The 15,551-nt window shown below is 44.4% G+C and overlaps 1 protein-coding gene across 1 annotated transcript in view; it reads left to right on the top strand.

The window, feature by feature from the left end:
• Positions 1 to 265: 265 nt before the first annotated feature.
• ZNF385A (zinc finger protein 385A) overlaps positions 266 to 15,551 on the top strand; it is a 244,630-nt gene continuing 229,344 nt past the window's right edge. The window contains exons 1-2 of the mRNA XM_044273608.1: positions 266 to 296; positions 792 to 946. Coding sequence (XP_044129543.1) covers positions 937 to 946 — 10 coding nt within the window. The 5' untranslated portion in view covers positions 266 to 296; positions 792 to 936. The remainder of the gene's footprint in view (positions 297 to 791; positions 947 to 15,551) is intronic.

The following is a 15,551-nucleotide window of genomic DNA, read 5'->3' as shown; positions in this document are numbered from 1 at the left end:
TTAAAAGCATGTCAACTTGATGACGTTGCTCATATTTAAGTAAATCTAGTTAACTCCATGCAGGCTACAATGTATCACAGTTCAGTTTCACACATTCTTCTACTAGATGTATAAGAATTCAAAGGTTGCAGTGTGAAAGAGAGAAGCAAACAAAAGGGTTAAATCCATAGCTTCTGCTCTCCCCACCCTTACCTCCCTTTGGCAAAACATCTCCGCCAATGAGAAGCAAGTCCAGGTGAGACTGAGCCCAGCCCCGCACCTGGCACAGTGCAGAACAGAGCTGTGGGATAACAGAGGTACTACGGGGAGCTCATCTCCTCCTCTACTTTCCCTCATCTATTTTGGGAGTATTCTTTTGTGCATTGAATAAAGAGAGAAGTGCTGGGGTGAACCCTCCTTGGAACCTGGCCAGAAACGTCCCCCATGTGCAGGAAGAGATGAGGAGTTGGTTTCTGCAAGTGTCCATAACTCTCTAATCTGCTCCAGTTCTGCAGCTGCCTTCTTAGTCCTGCAGCCCAGAAACAGTTTACAAATAGGAAAAGCACAGGATTTTCTGGAATTTCTGACACGCTCCAAGATTATTCCATTCACGCCGCTGGACCTTAGCCTGGCCTGTCAGAAGTGGTTTTAGGGCATCAACCTTCCCATTCTGATACTCACTAGAAATCTGCAAGCTGATTCTTGCTTATTCTGCTCCATCTCCCCCCCCCCCCCCCTTCCATCCCAGTCTCTCCTGTCGCACAATCTGTCAGAGCCCTAACATTTCCTCTCCCTTTTCTGTGCTGGTAAAGGGCTTTCCAATTGCTGTCTAAAGAAGAGAGCGGACAGAGTGCTTCAAAAGCGTCTAAAAGAAAAGGGGCTGAGAAGCGAGCAGCCCCTCCTCGCAAGATCTGAGGCGAAGCGTCCTGTGTTTGCCAGACCCTGCAGGGTGAAGTCATGATTTTGGGTGAGTGAACATTTTCCAACAATGTTATTATTTTTTATTATTCATCATTTTCTTCTCAAGCTGTTGCAGTAGTGAGCTGTAATGGAATCCATTGACTGTATTGCCTCTGCATCACTTTACTAAGCTCTTCCGTTCTGTCTTGCTATGTTATTTTTATCTTCCCATTCACAGATTTACTGTATGATGCGGCTTCTTTCATAGATGTTCAGTGTAGATCATTCTTTCCTTGCACCATCAATGACTTCTACTTGTCCCATGTTCATCAGTATTTGCCCATGTGTAGATGGACCACTGCTTCCTTAGCTGCGTAGCCTAGAGCCGATAGACTAACTTCTTTGGTCTTTGAAATGAGTAAGAATTGGTCTTCAAGTAATGACCAATAACTCCTGATTGTCTACCTTCATGTTTATTAACCCCGTTTGAGGATGGACTAGACTTTCCGAGCCCTGGTACAAGGAACTTATTTTGGTATTGGAAACTGGTATCAAGAGGTTTGCCCTATATTTAAATTTTATTTCCTCTTCTCCATTTTGATGATGGAGTTCGTGGACCACTTCTAACTCTCCATCTCCTAGAGGTTGTGGGAAAACTTTCTGTCTTATAAATCAGTACTTTTCTTTTTCAAGTAATTTTAACTAATGGCTACTGATTACCCCCCCCCCCCCCGCCCCATTTGTCCCCTCTAAACTATATCTTCTTTAGCTGTGGTCTACATATGAGGATGAGGCAGATGGACCACTGCTACATCAGTGCATCTCCTGGTGACAGTACAAAAAGTTTGCCTTAGGGCTCGTTCACATGACAATTGGTGTCCCGTGCCCGTGCTGTGGACCGCAAATTGCGGTCTGCAATGCACGAGCACCTTCCGTGTGGCAGGCGCATGGGGATCACAGACCCATTCACTTAAATGGGTCCTCGATCCCTCCGTTCCTCAAAAAGATAGAGCATGTTCTATCTTTTTGCGGTGCGGAGGCACGGAACGGAACCCCAGAAAGCACTCCGTAGTGCTTCCATAGTGTTCCGTGCCTCGGTTCCGCACCGTTCCGCAACTCCGGATTTGTGGACCCATTGAAATGAATGTGTCCACATCCGTGATGCGGAATAACAACGGAACGGTGCCCGTGTATTGCGGATCAGCCAATGCGGTCTGCGATACGGGAACGGGACACCAACGGTCGTGTGAATGAGCCCTTAGGGTTGCAGTTCAATATCGAACAAGTCAGAATTTTGTACAGTAGACACTCTTCAGTGAGTTTCGTACCACATGTAAAGTTTGTGCCCTCACTTACATTCAGATGATTAAAGGTTCTATCCACTCATTGCTCATAATTGACTGCGTAGTGCAGTAACAGTGTCTAGAACTTGTAATTGAGGACCCAAAGTAATGTAAAACCAAAATTGTCTGTTTAAAGGTAATGTGTCATCAGAAAATTACCTATTGTTTAAATCATTATTTTTAAGTTAAACATATATTTTTAGAAATTCAGTGATTGTTTTTCCATGTTACTATATTTAAAAAAAAATGTACATAATCCTGCAGTTTTCACACTGGACACTAGGTCTAATAATAGGTCATGAGTTACTATTCTGTACAAGTAACTTATCATTATTACCCAGTGAGAATTACAACAACAAGTAACACCTCAGTATAGATAACACAGGATCCACCATTCACAATAGGTAATATCACAGCCTGCCTCCTCCCTCCTATAAATCTATGGCTATAAATCTCTCCCATAGAACTCAATGGGGTCAGCTCCTGTCCATTGTGCCTATGGTGACTGCTCTTAAGGCCTCATGCACACGACCGTTGTGTGTTTTGCAGTCCACAAATTGCGGATCCGCAAAACTTGTATGGCGTCCGCGTGCGTTCCGCCATTTGCGGAATGGCATGGACAGCCATTGATATGACTGCCTATTCTTGTCCGCAAAACGGACAAGAATAGTACAGGTTATATTTTTTTTGCGGACTACAGAACGGGTCCGTATCCAAGCCGCAAAAACTGTGGCTCGGATGCGGACCAAAACAACGGTCGTGCACATGAGGCCTAAAAGACACAAAATCTTAACATATGTTAGACCTAGTGGCCAGTATGAAAATTGCAGCATTATATTATTATTTTTATATAGCTAGTCACATGTAAAATTGAAAAAACAAAATCACCAAAAATTCTAACAAAATATTTTTAACATAAAAACATGAATTAGGGCTCATGCACACGATTGTTGTTATTTTGCGGTCCGTTTTTCACGCATCCGTTGTTCCGTATCTGAGTTTTTTTTCTCTGATTTAAGTCCTCTTCCGTTCCGTTATTCCACAAAACATATCCGTATGGTTTCCGTATGCGATCCGTTTTTTGCGGATTGGAAACGATATCAATAACACCAAACACATGAGCAATATGGGCTGGGCATAGCATTTCTACAGTATGGATCCGCAAAATACGGATGAAATGCGGATGAGATGCGGATGTGTTCCGTGTGCGTACCGTATATTTTTTTGCGGACCTATTGACTTGAATGGGGCCTCGGACCGTGATTTGAGGACAATAATAGGAGATGCACTACCTTTTTGTGGAACAGAAATACGGAAACAGAATGCACACGGAGTACCTTCCGTTGTTTTTGTGGACCCATTGAAGTGAATTGTTCCGCATACCGTCCGCAAAAAAAGCGGAAAGAAAATACGTTCGTGTGCATGAGCCCTTAAATAGTAGGTCATTTTCTGATGACACATTCCCTTTAAGCAAGATCTGTTTATTCTATGAGATAGTAATCCTTGCTTATTTCTGGCCAATAATTAGTGTTTTGGCTAATAATCATTTTTTTTGCCAATAATCTGTGTTTTGGCGGCGTTATGCACAGTATGTTGTGTTTTACTACCTGCCATATGTTGCACATTGGCTGAATGGATTGATGTATAGTTAGAGCTACTGAAATGTTAATGCGCTCTGTGGGTAGGAAGTCTATATACAGGTCCTTCTCAAAAAATTAGCATACTGTGATAAAGTTCATTATTTTCTGTAATGTACTGATAAACATTAGACTTTCATATATTTTAGATTCATTACACACCAACTGAAGTAGTTCAAGCCTTTTATTGTTTTAATATTGATGATTTTGGCATACAGCTCATGAAAACACAAAATTCCTATCTCAAAAAATTAGCATATCATGTAAAGGTTCTCTAAACAAGCTATTAACCTAATCATCTGAATCAACTAATTAACTCTAAACACCTGCAAAAGATTCCTGAGGCTTTTAAAAACTCCCAGCCTGGTTCATTACTCCAAACCGCAATCATGGGTAAGACTGCCGACCTGACTGCTGTCCAGAAGGCCATCATTGACACCCTCAAGCAAGAGGGTAAGACACAGAAAGAAATTTCTGAACGAATAGGCTGTTCCCAGAGTGCTGTATCAAGGCACCTCAGTGGGAAGTCTGTGGGAAGGAAAAAGTGTGGCAGAAAACGCTGCACAACGAGAAGAGGTGACCGGACCCTGAGGAAGATTGTGGAGAAGGACCGATTCCAGACCTTGGGGGACCTGCGGAAGCAGTGGACTGAGTCTGGAGTAGAAACATCCAGAGCCACCGTGTACAGGCGTGTGCAGGAAATGGGCTACAGGTGCCGCATTCCCCAGGTCAAGCCACTTTTGAACCAGAAACAGCGGCAGAAGCGCCTGACCTGGGCTACAGAGAAGCAGCACTGGACTGTTGCATGTCATTCGGAAATCAAGGTGCCAGAGTCTGGAGGAAGTCTGGGGAGAGGAAAATGCCAAAATGTCTGAAGTCCAGTGTCAAGTACCCACAGTCAGTGATGGTCTGGGGTGCCATGTTAGCTGCTGGTGTTGGTCCACTGTGTTTTATCAAGGGCAGGGTCAATGCAGCTAGCTATCAGGAGATTTTGGAGCACGTCATGCTTCCATCTGCTGAAAAGCTTTATGGAGATGAAGATTTCATTTTTCAACACGACCTGGCACCTGCTCACAGTGCCAAAACCACTGGTAAATGGTTTACTGACCATGGTATTACTGTGCTCAATTGGCCTGCCAACTCTCCTAACCTGAACCCCATAGAGAATCTGTGGGATATTGGGAAGAGAAAGTTGAGAGACGCAAGACCCAACATTTCTGCAAAAGGATTCCCGACCAAGTATTGAGTGCATAACTGAACATAATTATTTGAAGGTTGACTTTTTTTGTATTAAAAACACTTTTCTTTTATTGGTCGGATGAAATATGCTAATTTTTTTAGATAGGAAATTTGTGTTTTCATGAGCTGTATGCCAAAATCATCAATATTAAAACAATAAAAGGCTTGAACTACTTCAGTTGGTGTGTAATGAATCTAAAATATATGAAAGTCTAATGTTTATCAGTACATTACAGAAAATAATGAACTTTATCACAATATGCTAATTTTTTGAGAATGACCTGTATTGCGGGTAGTGGACATGGAGGTATATCAGATATTAGCAGGAGGATCAGCGTGACTGATGACTTTAGCATAGGCACATCATGCAGGCTGAATGTTATATAAGATTTCTTGAAAGGTTAGAGTTTTTTGTTTTTCAAAATGAGGAATTTCAAACTTTTACTCTCTAGCCTCCCACCCATCGAGGCAGTAGATCTGCTGGGTCAGACAATTTGATGGTGGCCAAAGGGGCTCTGTAGTTATTTGTCTATCTAAAGGTTGTGATGTATATTGGTCGGTGGGGAGTTGAAGTATTCATTCTAGTGGACACAGCTGCACGTGTCCCTCCTCACCTTGGCCCGCCACCAACATTTTTAGCAGCTGCAGTCTCCCGCCTTGTAATTAAAAGGAGACAAGGATTTACTGTACCTGCTCCAGTCAGGACCTGAACAGTGACAAGACATTGTTTCTTCAGATTGAAAACTTCAAACCTTTATATCCTATGCATTAATGAAGGCTAAATACTCTGGTGAGATTTACTGCACAAATCGCAAAGTTGCCCTAATTGTGAAAAATACTAACTAAATAAAACTAAAGACCAACCCTTTATCTAGACCAGATCTTCTGTGTCAGATTTTTAGCCTCATAATTTTCTAGAGTATGTTCGATGGCCATGTAGAGGAACGCTCCTCTAGAAGACAATTTTTCAATGCAATCTTGTGTGGTCATCACAAAGAGGTCTCACTGGATTTCATGATTCCAAAACATTCAGGAAACACTGACAATGGTATCACTGAATTCCCCCCAAATTTGTTCTTAGTTTGTTTTCTTAAAGGGCAATTTCAGACAAGTGATCTGAAGCTCTTCCATGTTCCCGCCAGTAAACGCAGACTAGGTTTTAAAAGGATAACACACGGGTGGCATCCTAGTACTGTCCTTTTTTTTTTATCGCAGAACCATTAATTTCAATAAGTAAGTCCTGCAGGAAAATCAAAGCTGGATATGCATGCCGTGATGTTCTCTGCATGGCCTGATGGTTCTTGCAGAAAACTGCACATGTGAATTGGTCAGTTGACTAGAATGGGTCAATGTTCAGTCCAGGTGCTGTCTGTTCTACACTCTGACAACATTGCTCTTCTTAATGAGCCCTTATAGGCATTGTCTGGGATTTTTATATTGATGGGTAGGATAGGTCGTCAATATCTGATCGGTGGAGGTCTGACTCCTGGCACCCCTGCTAAACAGCTGTTTGAGCAGACAAGGCTGGTGATGTCACTATACATGGGTCACAACGCCCATTTAAGTGAATTGGCATGAGCTGCAATACCAAACACATCCATTATACAATGTGTGGTGCTGTGCTTGGTAAGGTTTGAGAAGGCTGCAGCGCTTATCAGAGCACATGGTCTCTTCAAACAACTCTGATATAATATTAATGAACTATCCAGTCAATATTCCCTCAATATACAAATCCCAGCAACACCTTTAGGGCCTATTTACTTTGGCCGATACACAGGGCAAAGATCGGGAATGAACCATTATTACATACATAGCAAACAAAAGTTTGCTCACCTGCTTTCAATAACCTAGTGAAGCGTGGAAGTGCTCAGGACACAGCACCAGTACGGTCCAAAACAGAAGGAAAAGTCCAAAAGAACAACCTTTATTTTAGAGGTGTAAAAACAAGTACAAACGCCAGGAAATACACGGCATCTACGTGTTTCGAATCAAGAAATTCATAAATAAGGATCTGTATTCCTTGATCTGAAATGTGTAGACGCTGTGTTTTTCCTTATGTTTTTTATGGGAAGCTGGACTTTTCCTTCTGTTTTGGATTATTACATACATCAATTATACCCTTTGTACAGAGATGAATGATCGTTATTACGATCATTCATGCCTATAAAGACTTATTATTTGTAGGCAGCAAATCTCAGTTTACACAGCAGCCAACAAATGGTGATTTCATGTGAAGCATAAATGCTTATTTGTCAGGTGATCAGTGATCCATTTACAGTGGGCAACTGTCGGGAACGAGTGTTCATTCCTGATAATTGGACCTATAATCTGCCTATGTAAATGGGCCCCTAAGAGAGCCATGAATCGGGAGGACCCATTAATAGAGTAATGGAAGCTTATTTTGAGACGCTAAGCTTGTTGATATTGCTTCCATATTTCATTCATGTTTGGTTTTCAGGGATCTAATGCTTGGTATGGATATCTGGAATTAACTTTGTATTGATCAGCTCCTATGCGCTTCTTTGGAAACCATTGTTCAATATAAACAACGGAAGCAAGGACACAGCGGCATAAAGAACAGCACAAACATACTTAGCGTGCAGAAGAAGAGGATGTATTGAAATGCTAGCGTATAAAACGTTCACATCCAGATTATACTAAGGGATGTAAGCAGTGGCAAACTTGACCTCAAAAGCTCTTAAAAGGTTGCAGTGTTGACATCAGAATCCATACAGAGGAAGCAGACCACACTCTGAAAGTACAAAGACTAAAAAAAGGGTCATTCTTCTAGTTAGTAATAAAGTCCTGTAATATAATCACAGTAATGTATATAATGTCCTCTAGTACCCGAGTACGGCTTCAGTGTTATGTGACTGTAATTTTTTTTTAATAGAATATAATTATTTGTGAAACCTGATTTGTGATGGATTTCTGAGAATCTTTCTAATCTTGCATCTGATCTGCTAAAGAACAAATCTCCATCATCTCCCTATAAATCTTCCCCGGCGGAGGCGAAATTAAAACCGCATGACTAACAGTTAGAATTTTTTTTTACATCAATTTGGTGTCTATTTTATAGTTTCTGTATTACCTGGCATCAAATTATCATTATGATGGCGCGTTTTATACATAGGAATAATGCTAATGATACCATAGCTAGGACGTGTCACATTATACAGGGTGGGCCATTTATATGGATACACCTTAATAAAATGGGAATGGTTGGTGATATTAACTTCCTGTTTGTGGCACATTAGTATATGTGAGGGGGGAAACTTTTCAAGATGGGTGGTGACCATGGTGGCCATTTTGAAGTCGGCCATTTTGAATCCAACATTTTTTTTTAATTGGAAGAGGGTCATGTGACACATCAAACTTATTGGGAATTTCACAAGAAAAACAATGATGTGCTTGGTTTTAAAGTAACTTTATTCTTTCATGAGTTATTTACAAGTTTCTGACCACTTATAAAATGTGTTCAATGTGCTGCCCATTGTGTTGGATTGTCAATGCAACCCTCTTCTCCCACTCTTCACACACTGATAGCAACACCGCAGGAGAAATGCTAGCACAGGCTTCCAGTATCCGTAGTTTCAGGTGCTGCACATCTCGTATCTTCACAGCATATGCCCACCCTGTAGTCACATTATAGTCTATTAAAGAGGAGATGTTGTCTCTCCTGACTTGTCTATTTCAGGAAATTCTTGTGTTCCCCCATAAACTAACAATTCTGGATCATCTTTTCTAAGGACACTAGTGTCTTGTGTTGTTCCTCTGTTATTCCTCATAGAAATTTTAAGGGGTTATCCAATATCATAAATGCCCCCCCCCATGTGCCGGGCCCCGTACAGGGAATATACTTACTGGGTCCCAGGTCCCTGCTCCCTGCACCCCTCCTGGTCCTCACACCACCGCTGCTGCTTCTCCCCGTGCGCTGATGAAAACACCCAGTGTCTGGGGGAGCAGCCAATGGCAAGCGGGGACGAGCCTCCCTAGTGTCACCCGCGATGCTGGGGAGGCTCGTCCCCGTCCCCGCTTGCCATTGGCTGCTTTCCCCCGACACTGAATGTTTTCAACCGCGTGCGGGGATCAGGAGCAGCACAGGGAGCGGGGACCCAGGTAAGTATATTACCTGTGAAGGGCCCGTCACATGGGGGGGCAGTTTATGATATTGAATAACCCTTTTAATGCTGAATTGACAACAACTGGTAACCCCCAACTGGTAACACCCAGTTCTAAGAAAAGATGTTCCAGAATAGTTATTGCATCAGGAAAACATTTCTTTACTAAAACAGACATGTCAGGAAAGGTGACAGCTCCTCTTTAATAGGGTGTTCCTATGACAACCCGGTAGTCATAGAAAAACTGGGACCCCTGATCCTCACTAGTACAGTGGCCCATCTTTTCTGTTTGAATGAAGCATCAGACGCACATAAGCACATGTCCACCCCTGCATTCAACTCTGTGGGGCTGCTGGAGATAGCCGAGTACAAGCGCTTAGCTATATCTGACAGACCCATAGGGGGAGAATTATCTAATGGGTGTACTGTAGAACTGGCTGTGTTGCCCATAGCAGCTAATCAGATTCCACATTTCATTTTCCAAAGGAGCTGTGAAAAATGAAAGCTGGAATCTGATTGGTTGCTGTGGGCAACTAAGCCAGTTCTACTTTTTACCAGTTTGATAAATCTCCTGCATAGAGTTGATTTTGAGAAACTGATGCCTAAATGGATTGTCCAGGCTACAGATATTGATGACCTATCTTCAGAATACATAAAATCGGTGGGGTTTGACACCCGACACTCCACTCATCAGCTGAATTGGGCTGCGCTGGAAACGTTACCATGAGCTGGACTCAGTTCTGTCTGCACACTGTATAGCTTTCGAATCCGTGGCTGCGCGAAACATCTGACTGGTGGAGATTCCGGGTGTCAGACCCCCACTGATATGATATGGATGACCTACTGTGTCCTGTGGATAAGGCTCCATTCAGACGTCCGTAAGTGTTTTGCGGATCCACTAACAAGACAAGAATAGGACATATTCGATTTTTTCCGAGAACGCAAATGCGGACCCGGAAGAGCAGGTCCGCATTTCTGGATCTGCTCTGTAGCCCGTACAAGCCCTTTACTATACATTGTCATGTGGAAAGCCTACAGCTCTGTGCTATGAAATCATAGGGACTTTGGGGGAGATTTATCAAAACTGGTGTAAAGTAGAACCGGCTTAGTTTGCCATAGCAACCAATCAGATTCCACCTTTTATTTTTCAGAGCTCCTTTGGAAGATAACAGGTGGAATTTGATTAGTTGCTATGGGCAACTAAGCCAGTTCTACTGTACACCAGTTTGATAAATCTCCCCCTTTGTATGTATAGGCTCGCTAACATACATGAGGATATACTGCTAAACTGCCCCAAGAGTAACTGGCACAAGGATCTCTGCTGTGGAAACAGGCAGGTGGTCATGGCCACCGTCAATAATTTAATTTTTGGAGGGTTCATTTAAAAAAATAAAGGAGTTTTTTTTATCCCAGGCTGTGAGCTCTGCGATGCGATTGGCCAGCGCTACAGCAGAACAAGGGCAGACTCCGCCTACTATAACTTAGTGACCGAAGATACCGGAGGGCAGTGGCGTAGGGATCGCCATAGCAACCATAGCAGTGGCTATGGGGCCCTACGCCACTGGGGGCCCGTCCGGACCGCATGCTTTTTTTAAATTTTTTTTAATTAATACACTCACACAGGCAGCCAGGCCCGACCGCCCGCCCACTGGGCGGGGCGCGGGCGGTCCGCGGCTCGGGCCTGGCTGGGGGGAAGGCGGAGAGGACAGTGAGTGGACTGTAGAACTGTTGCACTAGCACTGCCGGCTGCCGCACAACTTAAGGAGTGTCTGGAGAGACTGGAGAACATGAGGTAGGCGGACGCGGTGGAGGGGGCCGGAACGGGGGCGTAGCGGAGGTGGAGCCAGGCTGGCACCAGTGCCGCAGACCGCACTGCACTTGCCTCTGTGGAAATTGAAGAGAAGCGCCGTAATCTCGCACAGGCGCACTGGCAGAGGCATCGAAGTGCGCATGCACTGTCTTCCTGGCCTCTGCCAGTGCGCCTGTGTGAGATTACGGCGCTTCTCTTCAATTTCCACAGAGGCAAGTGCAGTTAATAAATTAGGTAGGAAGCGGCTCTTGGTGGGGGGGATATCTGTGGAAGACACTGAAGGGGGGGGATCTGTGGAGGACACTGAAGGGGGGGATCTGTGGAGGACACTGAAGGGGGGGGATCTGTGGAGGACACTGAAGGGGGGATCTGTGGAGGACACTGAAGGGGGGGATCTGTGGAGGACACTGAAGGGGGGGATCTGTGGAGGACACTGAAGGGGGGATCTGTGGAGGACACTGAAGGGGGGATCTGTGGAGGACACTGAAGGGGGGATCTGTGGAGGACACTGAAGGGGGGGATCTGTGGAGGACACTGAAGGGGGGGATCTGTGGAGGACACTGAAGGGGGGGATCTGTGGAGGACACTGAAGGGGGGATCTGTGGAGGACACTGAAGGGGGGATCTGTGGAGGACACTGAAGGGGGGATCTGTGGAGGACACTGAAGGGGGGTATCTGTGGACGACACTGAAGGGGGGATCTGTGGACGACACTGAAGGGGGGATCTGTGGACGACACTGAAGGGGGGATCTGTGGACGACACTGAAGGGGGGATCTGTGGACGACACTGAAGGGAGGATCTGTGGACGACACTGAAGGGGGATCTGTGGAGGACCCTGAAGGGGGGATCTGTGGAGGACCCTGAAGGGGGGATCTGTGGACGACACTGAAGGGGGATCTGTGGACGACACTGAAGGGGGGGGATCTGTGGACGACACTGAAGGGGGGGATCTGTGGACGACACTGAAGGGGGGGATCTGTGGACGACACTGAAGGGGGGATCTGTGGACGACACTGAAGGGGGGATCTGTGGACGACACTGAAGGGGGGATCTGTGGACGACACTGAAGGGGGGATCTGTGGACGACACTGGAGGGGGGATCTGTGGACGACACTGAAGGGGGGGATCTGTGGACGACACTGAAGGGGGGGATCTGTGGACGACACTGAAGGGGGGGATCTGTGGACGACACTGAAGGGGGGATCTGTGGACGACACTGAAGGGGGGATCTGTGGACGACACTGAAGGGGGGGATCTGTGGACGACACTGAAGGGGGGGATCTGTGGACGACACTGAAGGGGGGGATCTGTGGACGACACTGAAGGGGGGGATCTGTGGACGACACTGAAGGGGGATCTGTGGACGACACTGAAGGGGGGATCTGTGGACGACACTGAAGGGGGGATCTGTGGACGACACTTAGGGGGGGGATCTGTGGACGACACTTAGGGGGATGTTCGGGTGGGAGGTCCTGGAGGGGTGTTTGGATGGGAGCTCTGGAAGGGGTGGGAGGTCCGATAGGTATGTGGGGGTGGGAGATCCGGGAGGGGGGGCCCATAATTTTTTTTGCTATGGGGCCCAGTCATTTCTAGCTACGCCCCTGCCGGAGGGCATAGCGGGAGAACAGAGCGGCGCCCGGGGATAATAGTAAGTGCAGTGAGATCCCCGGGCGCCGTTCTCCATGTCTGTATACTTAGTTCACAATATCAGGATCGGTGAAAGGTCCTCTTTAATGAAAAGCAATGGATGTGTAATCCCGAAATTGTTTTGAGAAACACAGTAAAACATCTAGAACTAGTGAATGAGATTGTCTACCGATGTAGCAGTGCTGAGTTTGTCATTCACCACAATATTATGTGAAGTAAAACTTCTACACAGAGATGAGCAAATCGGATTCTAAGCGAGTTTACCTGAAATTTGTAAATCTGAAATTTTGTTGATTCGATTTGGGTGGATTTCAGGGAGCAGAGACAGACATAGAGAGTGGGAATCTGAATGGAATTTTTAGCGATTTGCTCTTCTCCACTTCTACATTATTCCAACGTGTAAAGGAAAGAGTTAAATGACACAGTCCTCGCCTCTACATCTGTATTGTGCTCTGTGTTAATCATGGGCAGTAATAACACAGGCTTATACCAGTCTATTAAACGGTCCATGCCATGCTTAGCATGCTGGACGGTCTCCGCTAGTGAGGAACATCTGCTGGCCTCTGCCTGGAACTTTGGGCATATGGGCTGTCATTCCTCATTTCTACTCAAGATCCATCCTTTAATGAGGTGATAATGAGTTTGTATGTACCAAGAGACGACACACTCTCTCAGAAGGATGTATGGGCATTTTTTTTATTAACTCAGGACTTTGGAAGTGTTGGTCAGGAATTCGCTTTTCACGTCTTTGAGGACACGTCTGAATGGTACCAAGGACAGTGTTTTTCAAAGCTGAGGGAATGCATACTATGCCTGTCATTTTTTAATGACCAGAGTAATAATTAGGTATTTCACAAGCGATCAAACTTATCAGGCAATTAGTCTCTGTTAAAGGGCTTGTGAAACAAAACATATTCTACAGTTTTCAAACCAGCTCCTGGATCTGAGTACTTTTGTAATTGCATGTAATAAAAATATTAGTATAGCCGGAGTCATTCAATAAAATGTATCTGTATAGCGCCTTCTGCTGTTCCTTTCCATATTTTTTTTGTCCATCTCACTGAGGTGGTCGCACATGCTCAGTTTCAATCTTCAACTGCCGCTAGCCATATTTTCTGTTAGAAGCTGTGGCAGTTACAGGGAGAGAGCGGCAGCAAAAAGGACACGCCCTTTGAGATGCAAGGCTGAAGATAATCTAGCAGAGCAACTGAAGTTGTAAATGTGGAGATCTCTGGATCCATGTGAGGTACAGGGCTGGTTCTAGCTTTGTATTGATGTCTGGTTTTCATTTTTTCACATCAATCATGGGAAAACCCCTTTAAATGAATGAACACTATTGATACAAGGTCAGTGGTCCCAGACAGTATTTTATAGGCACCCTTGGCCCAGTAACCATGAATGACCATTGTAGAGCATGAGTTACAAACTATACAGATGTATGCAAAGAAATACTATATATGACTGTAAGGAAAAGCCACACATTTTGGCAGGACAGGACATCCATCAAATGTGTATGGCCATGTCTTCACTTTTCCCCGACAGCAGATGTTTAGGGAAAGAAGGATTGGGCAGCTGGATTTCAACATGACCCATCCCTTTATCCTCAAGAAAAATAAGTTGTAACTCGAGGTGTTTGGCAGCATTTTATTTCCCTCTTCCCATTGAGAACACATGCACAGCTGAGCGAGCATTTATGTGAGAGGGTCAGGAGGAATAACTGTTAGCCAAGCCGAGTGTGCATGTGTATGGCGGTGTCACGAGGTATAGTTGCCAGAAAGACAGTTGGGTTGGCAGCTAATGAATTTGTATGGCTAAACTATCTATCTATCTATCTATGGGGTGAATAAAGGACACACTTTCTTATCACATACGGAGGTGCTGTGGAATCCTCTTTTTTATCTATCTGGAAAATTGGTTGAGTTCCATAGCCACTGGCACTCCTCGAACCTTTATGCTTATTGGTAGAGTGCTGCTCTAATTTCTCTTTGATATCTATCCATCTATCTATCTTAGTTCTAAGCATATCTATGTGTTTTATGTAATTTTTATCCCACTGTCAAGCCTAGAAGTTTCATCTTTCTTTATCTGCAATCAGAGGGGATGTGACATGAGGCTATTACTGATGAGAACAGATTGCAGACTGTTTGCACACATAACAATGGTTCTTTAGAGAAAGTCTGGCAAGGGGAAGTCTATCGATGCCAGTGAGAGAGAATAGGCCAGGCCACACTTGCAAGGGAACAACAATACTTATTGCAGGTTTTCACACTGGTAATAAAACATAAGGCTTCTCCCCTTTAGCCGGCCAAGTAAATCAGTGCACTCCACAGAAGTCGAGTATAGAGAGGAAAGTTTCGACCTCGGCCACACCTGGGAGAAGATAATAAGGGCTTTCCCTTTGAGTGATTGCTTAACCGTTTATACTGAGGCTTTAACCTTGGCTATTTCCGAGTTACAAAATGTTTCTTTATGTCGATATAATATTCTGCTGCATTAATGTCTGACACTAACACAATTGTATGTGCAAGGACAAGATGTTGTGAACTTGACAATATATGGGGTTATTTATTAAAGTGGTGTAAAGTAGAACTGGCCTAGTTGCCCCCCACAGCAACCAATCAGATTCCACCTTTCATTTCCAAAGGAGCTGTGAAAATGAAAGGTGGAATCTGATTGGTTACTATGGGCAAATAAGCCAGTTCCACTTTACACCAGTTTGATAAATGATCCCAATAATCTCTATAAATCTTTCATTGCATCAGCCTAGCATTTGTTCAAATTGGATGGCTTTATTACATTTGTAAATTTTGCTCTTAAATACAGAATTTCTAGTTTTGCACTTTAATACGCAACCTTGGTCAACTCATCACAATC

The sequence above is a fragment of the Bufo gargarizans genome, unplaced genomic scaffold (assembly GCF_014858855.1).
Source record: "Bufo gargarizans isolate SCDJY-AF-19 unplaced genomic scaffold, ASM1485885v1 fragScaff_scaffold_782_pilon:::fragment_2:::debris, whole genome shotgun sequence".
NCBI classification, from domain to species: Eukaryota; Metazoa; Chordata; class Amphibia; order Anura; family Bufonidae; genus Bufo; species Bufo gargarizans.
The sequence above is the reverse complement of the archived record's forward strand: the minus strand, read 5'-3'. Positions and strand labels throughout refer to the sequence as shown.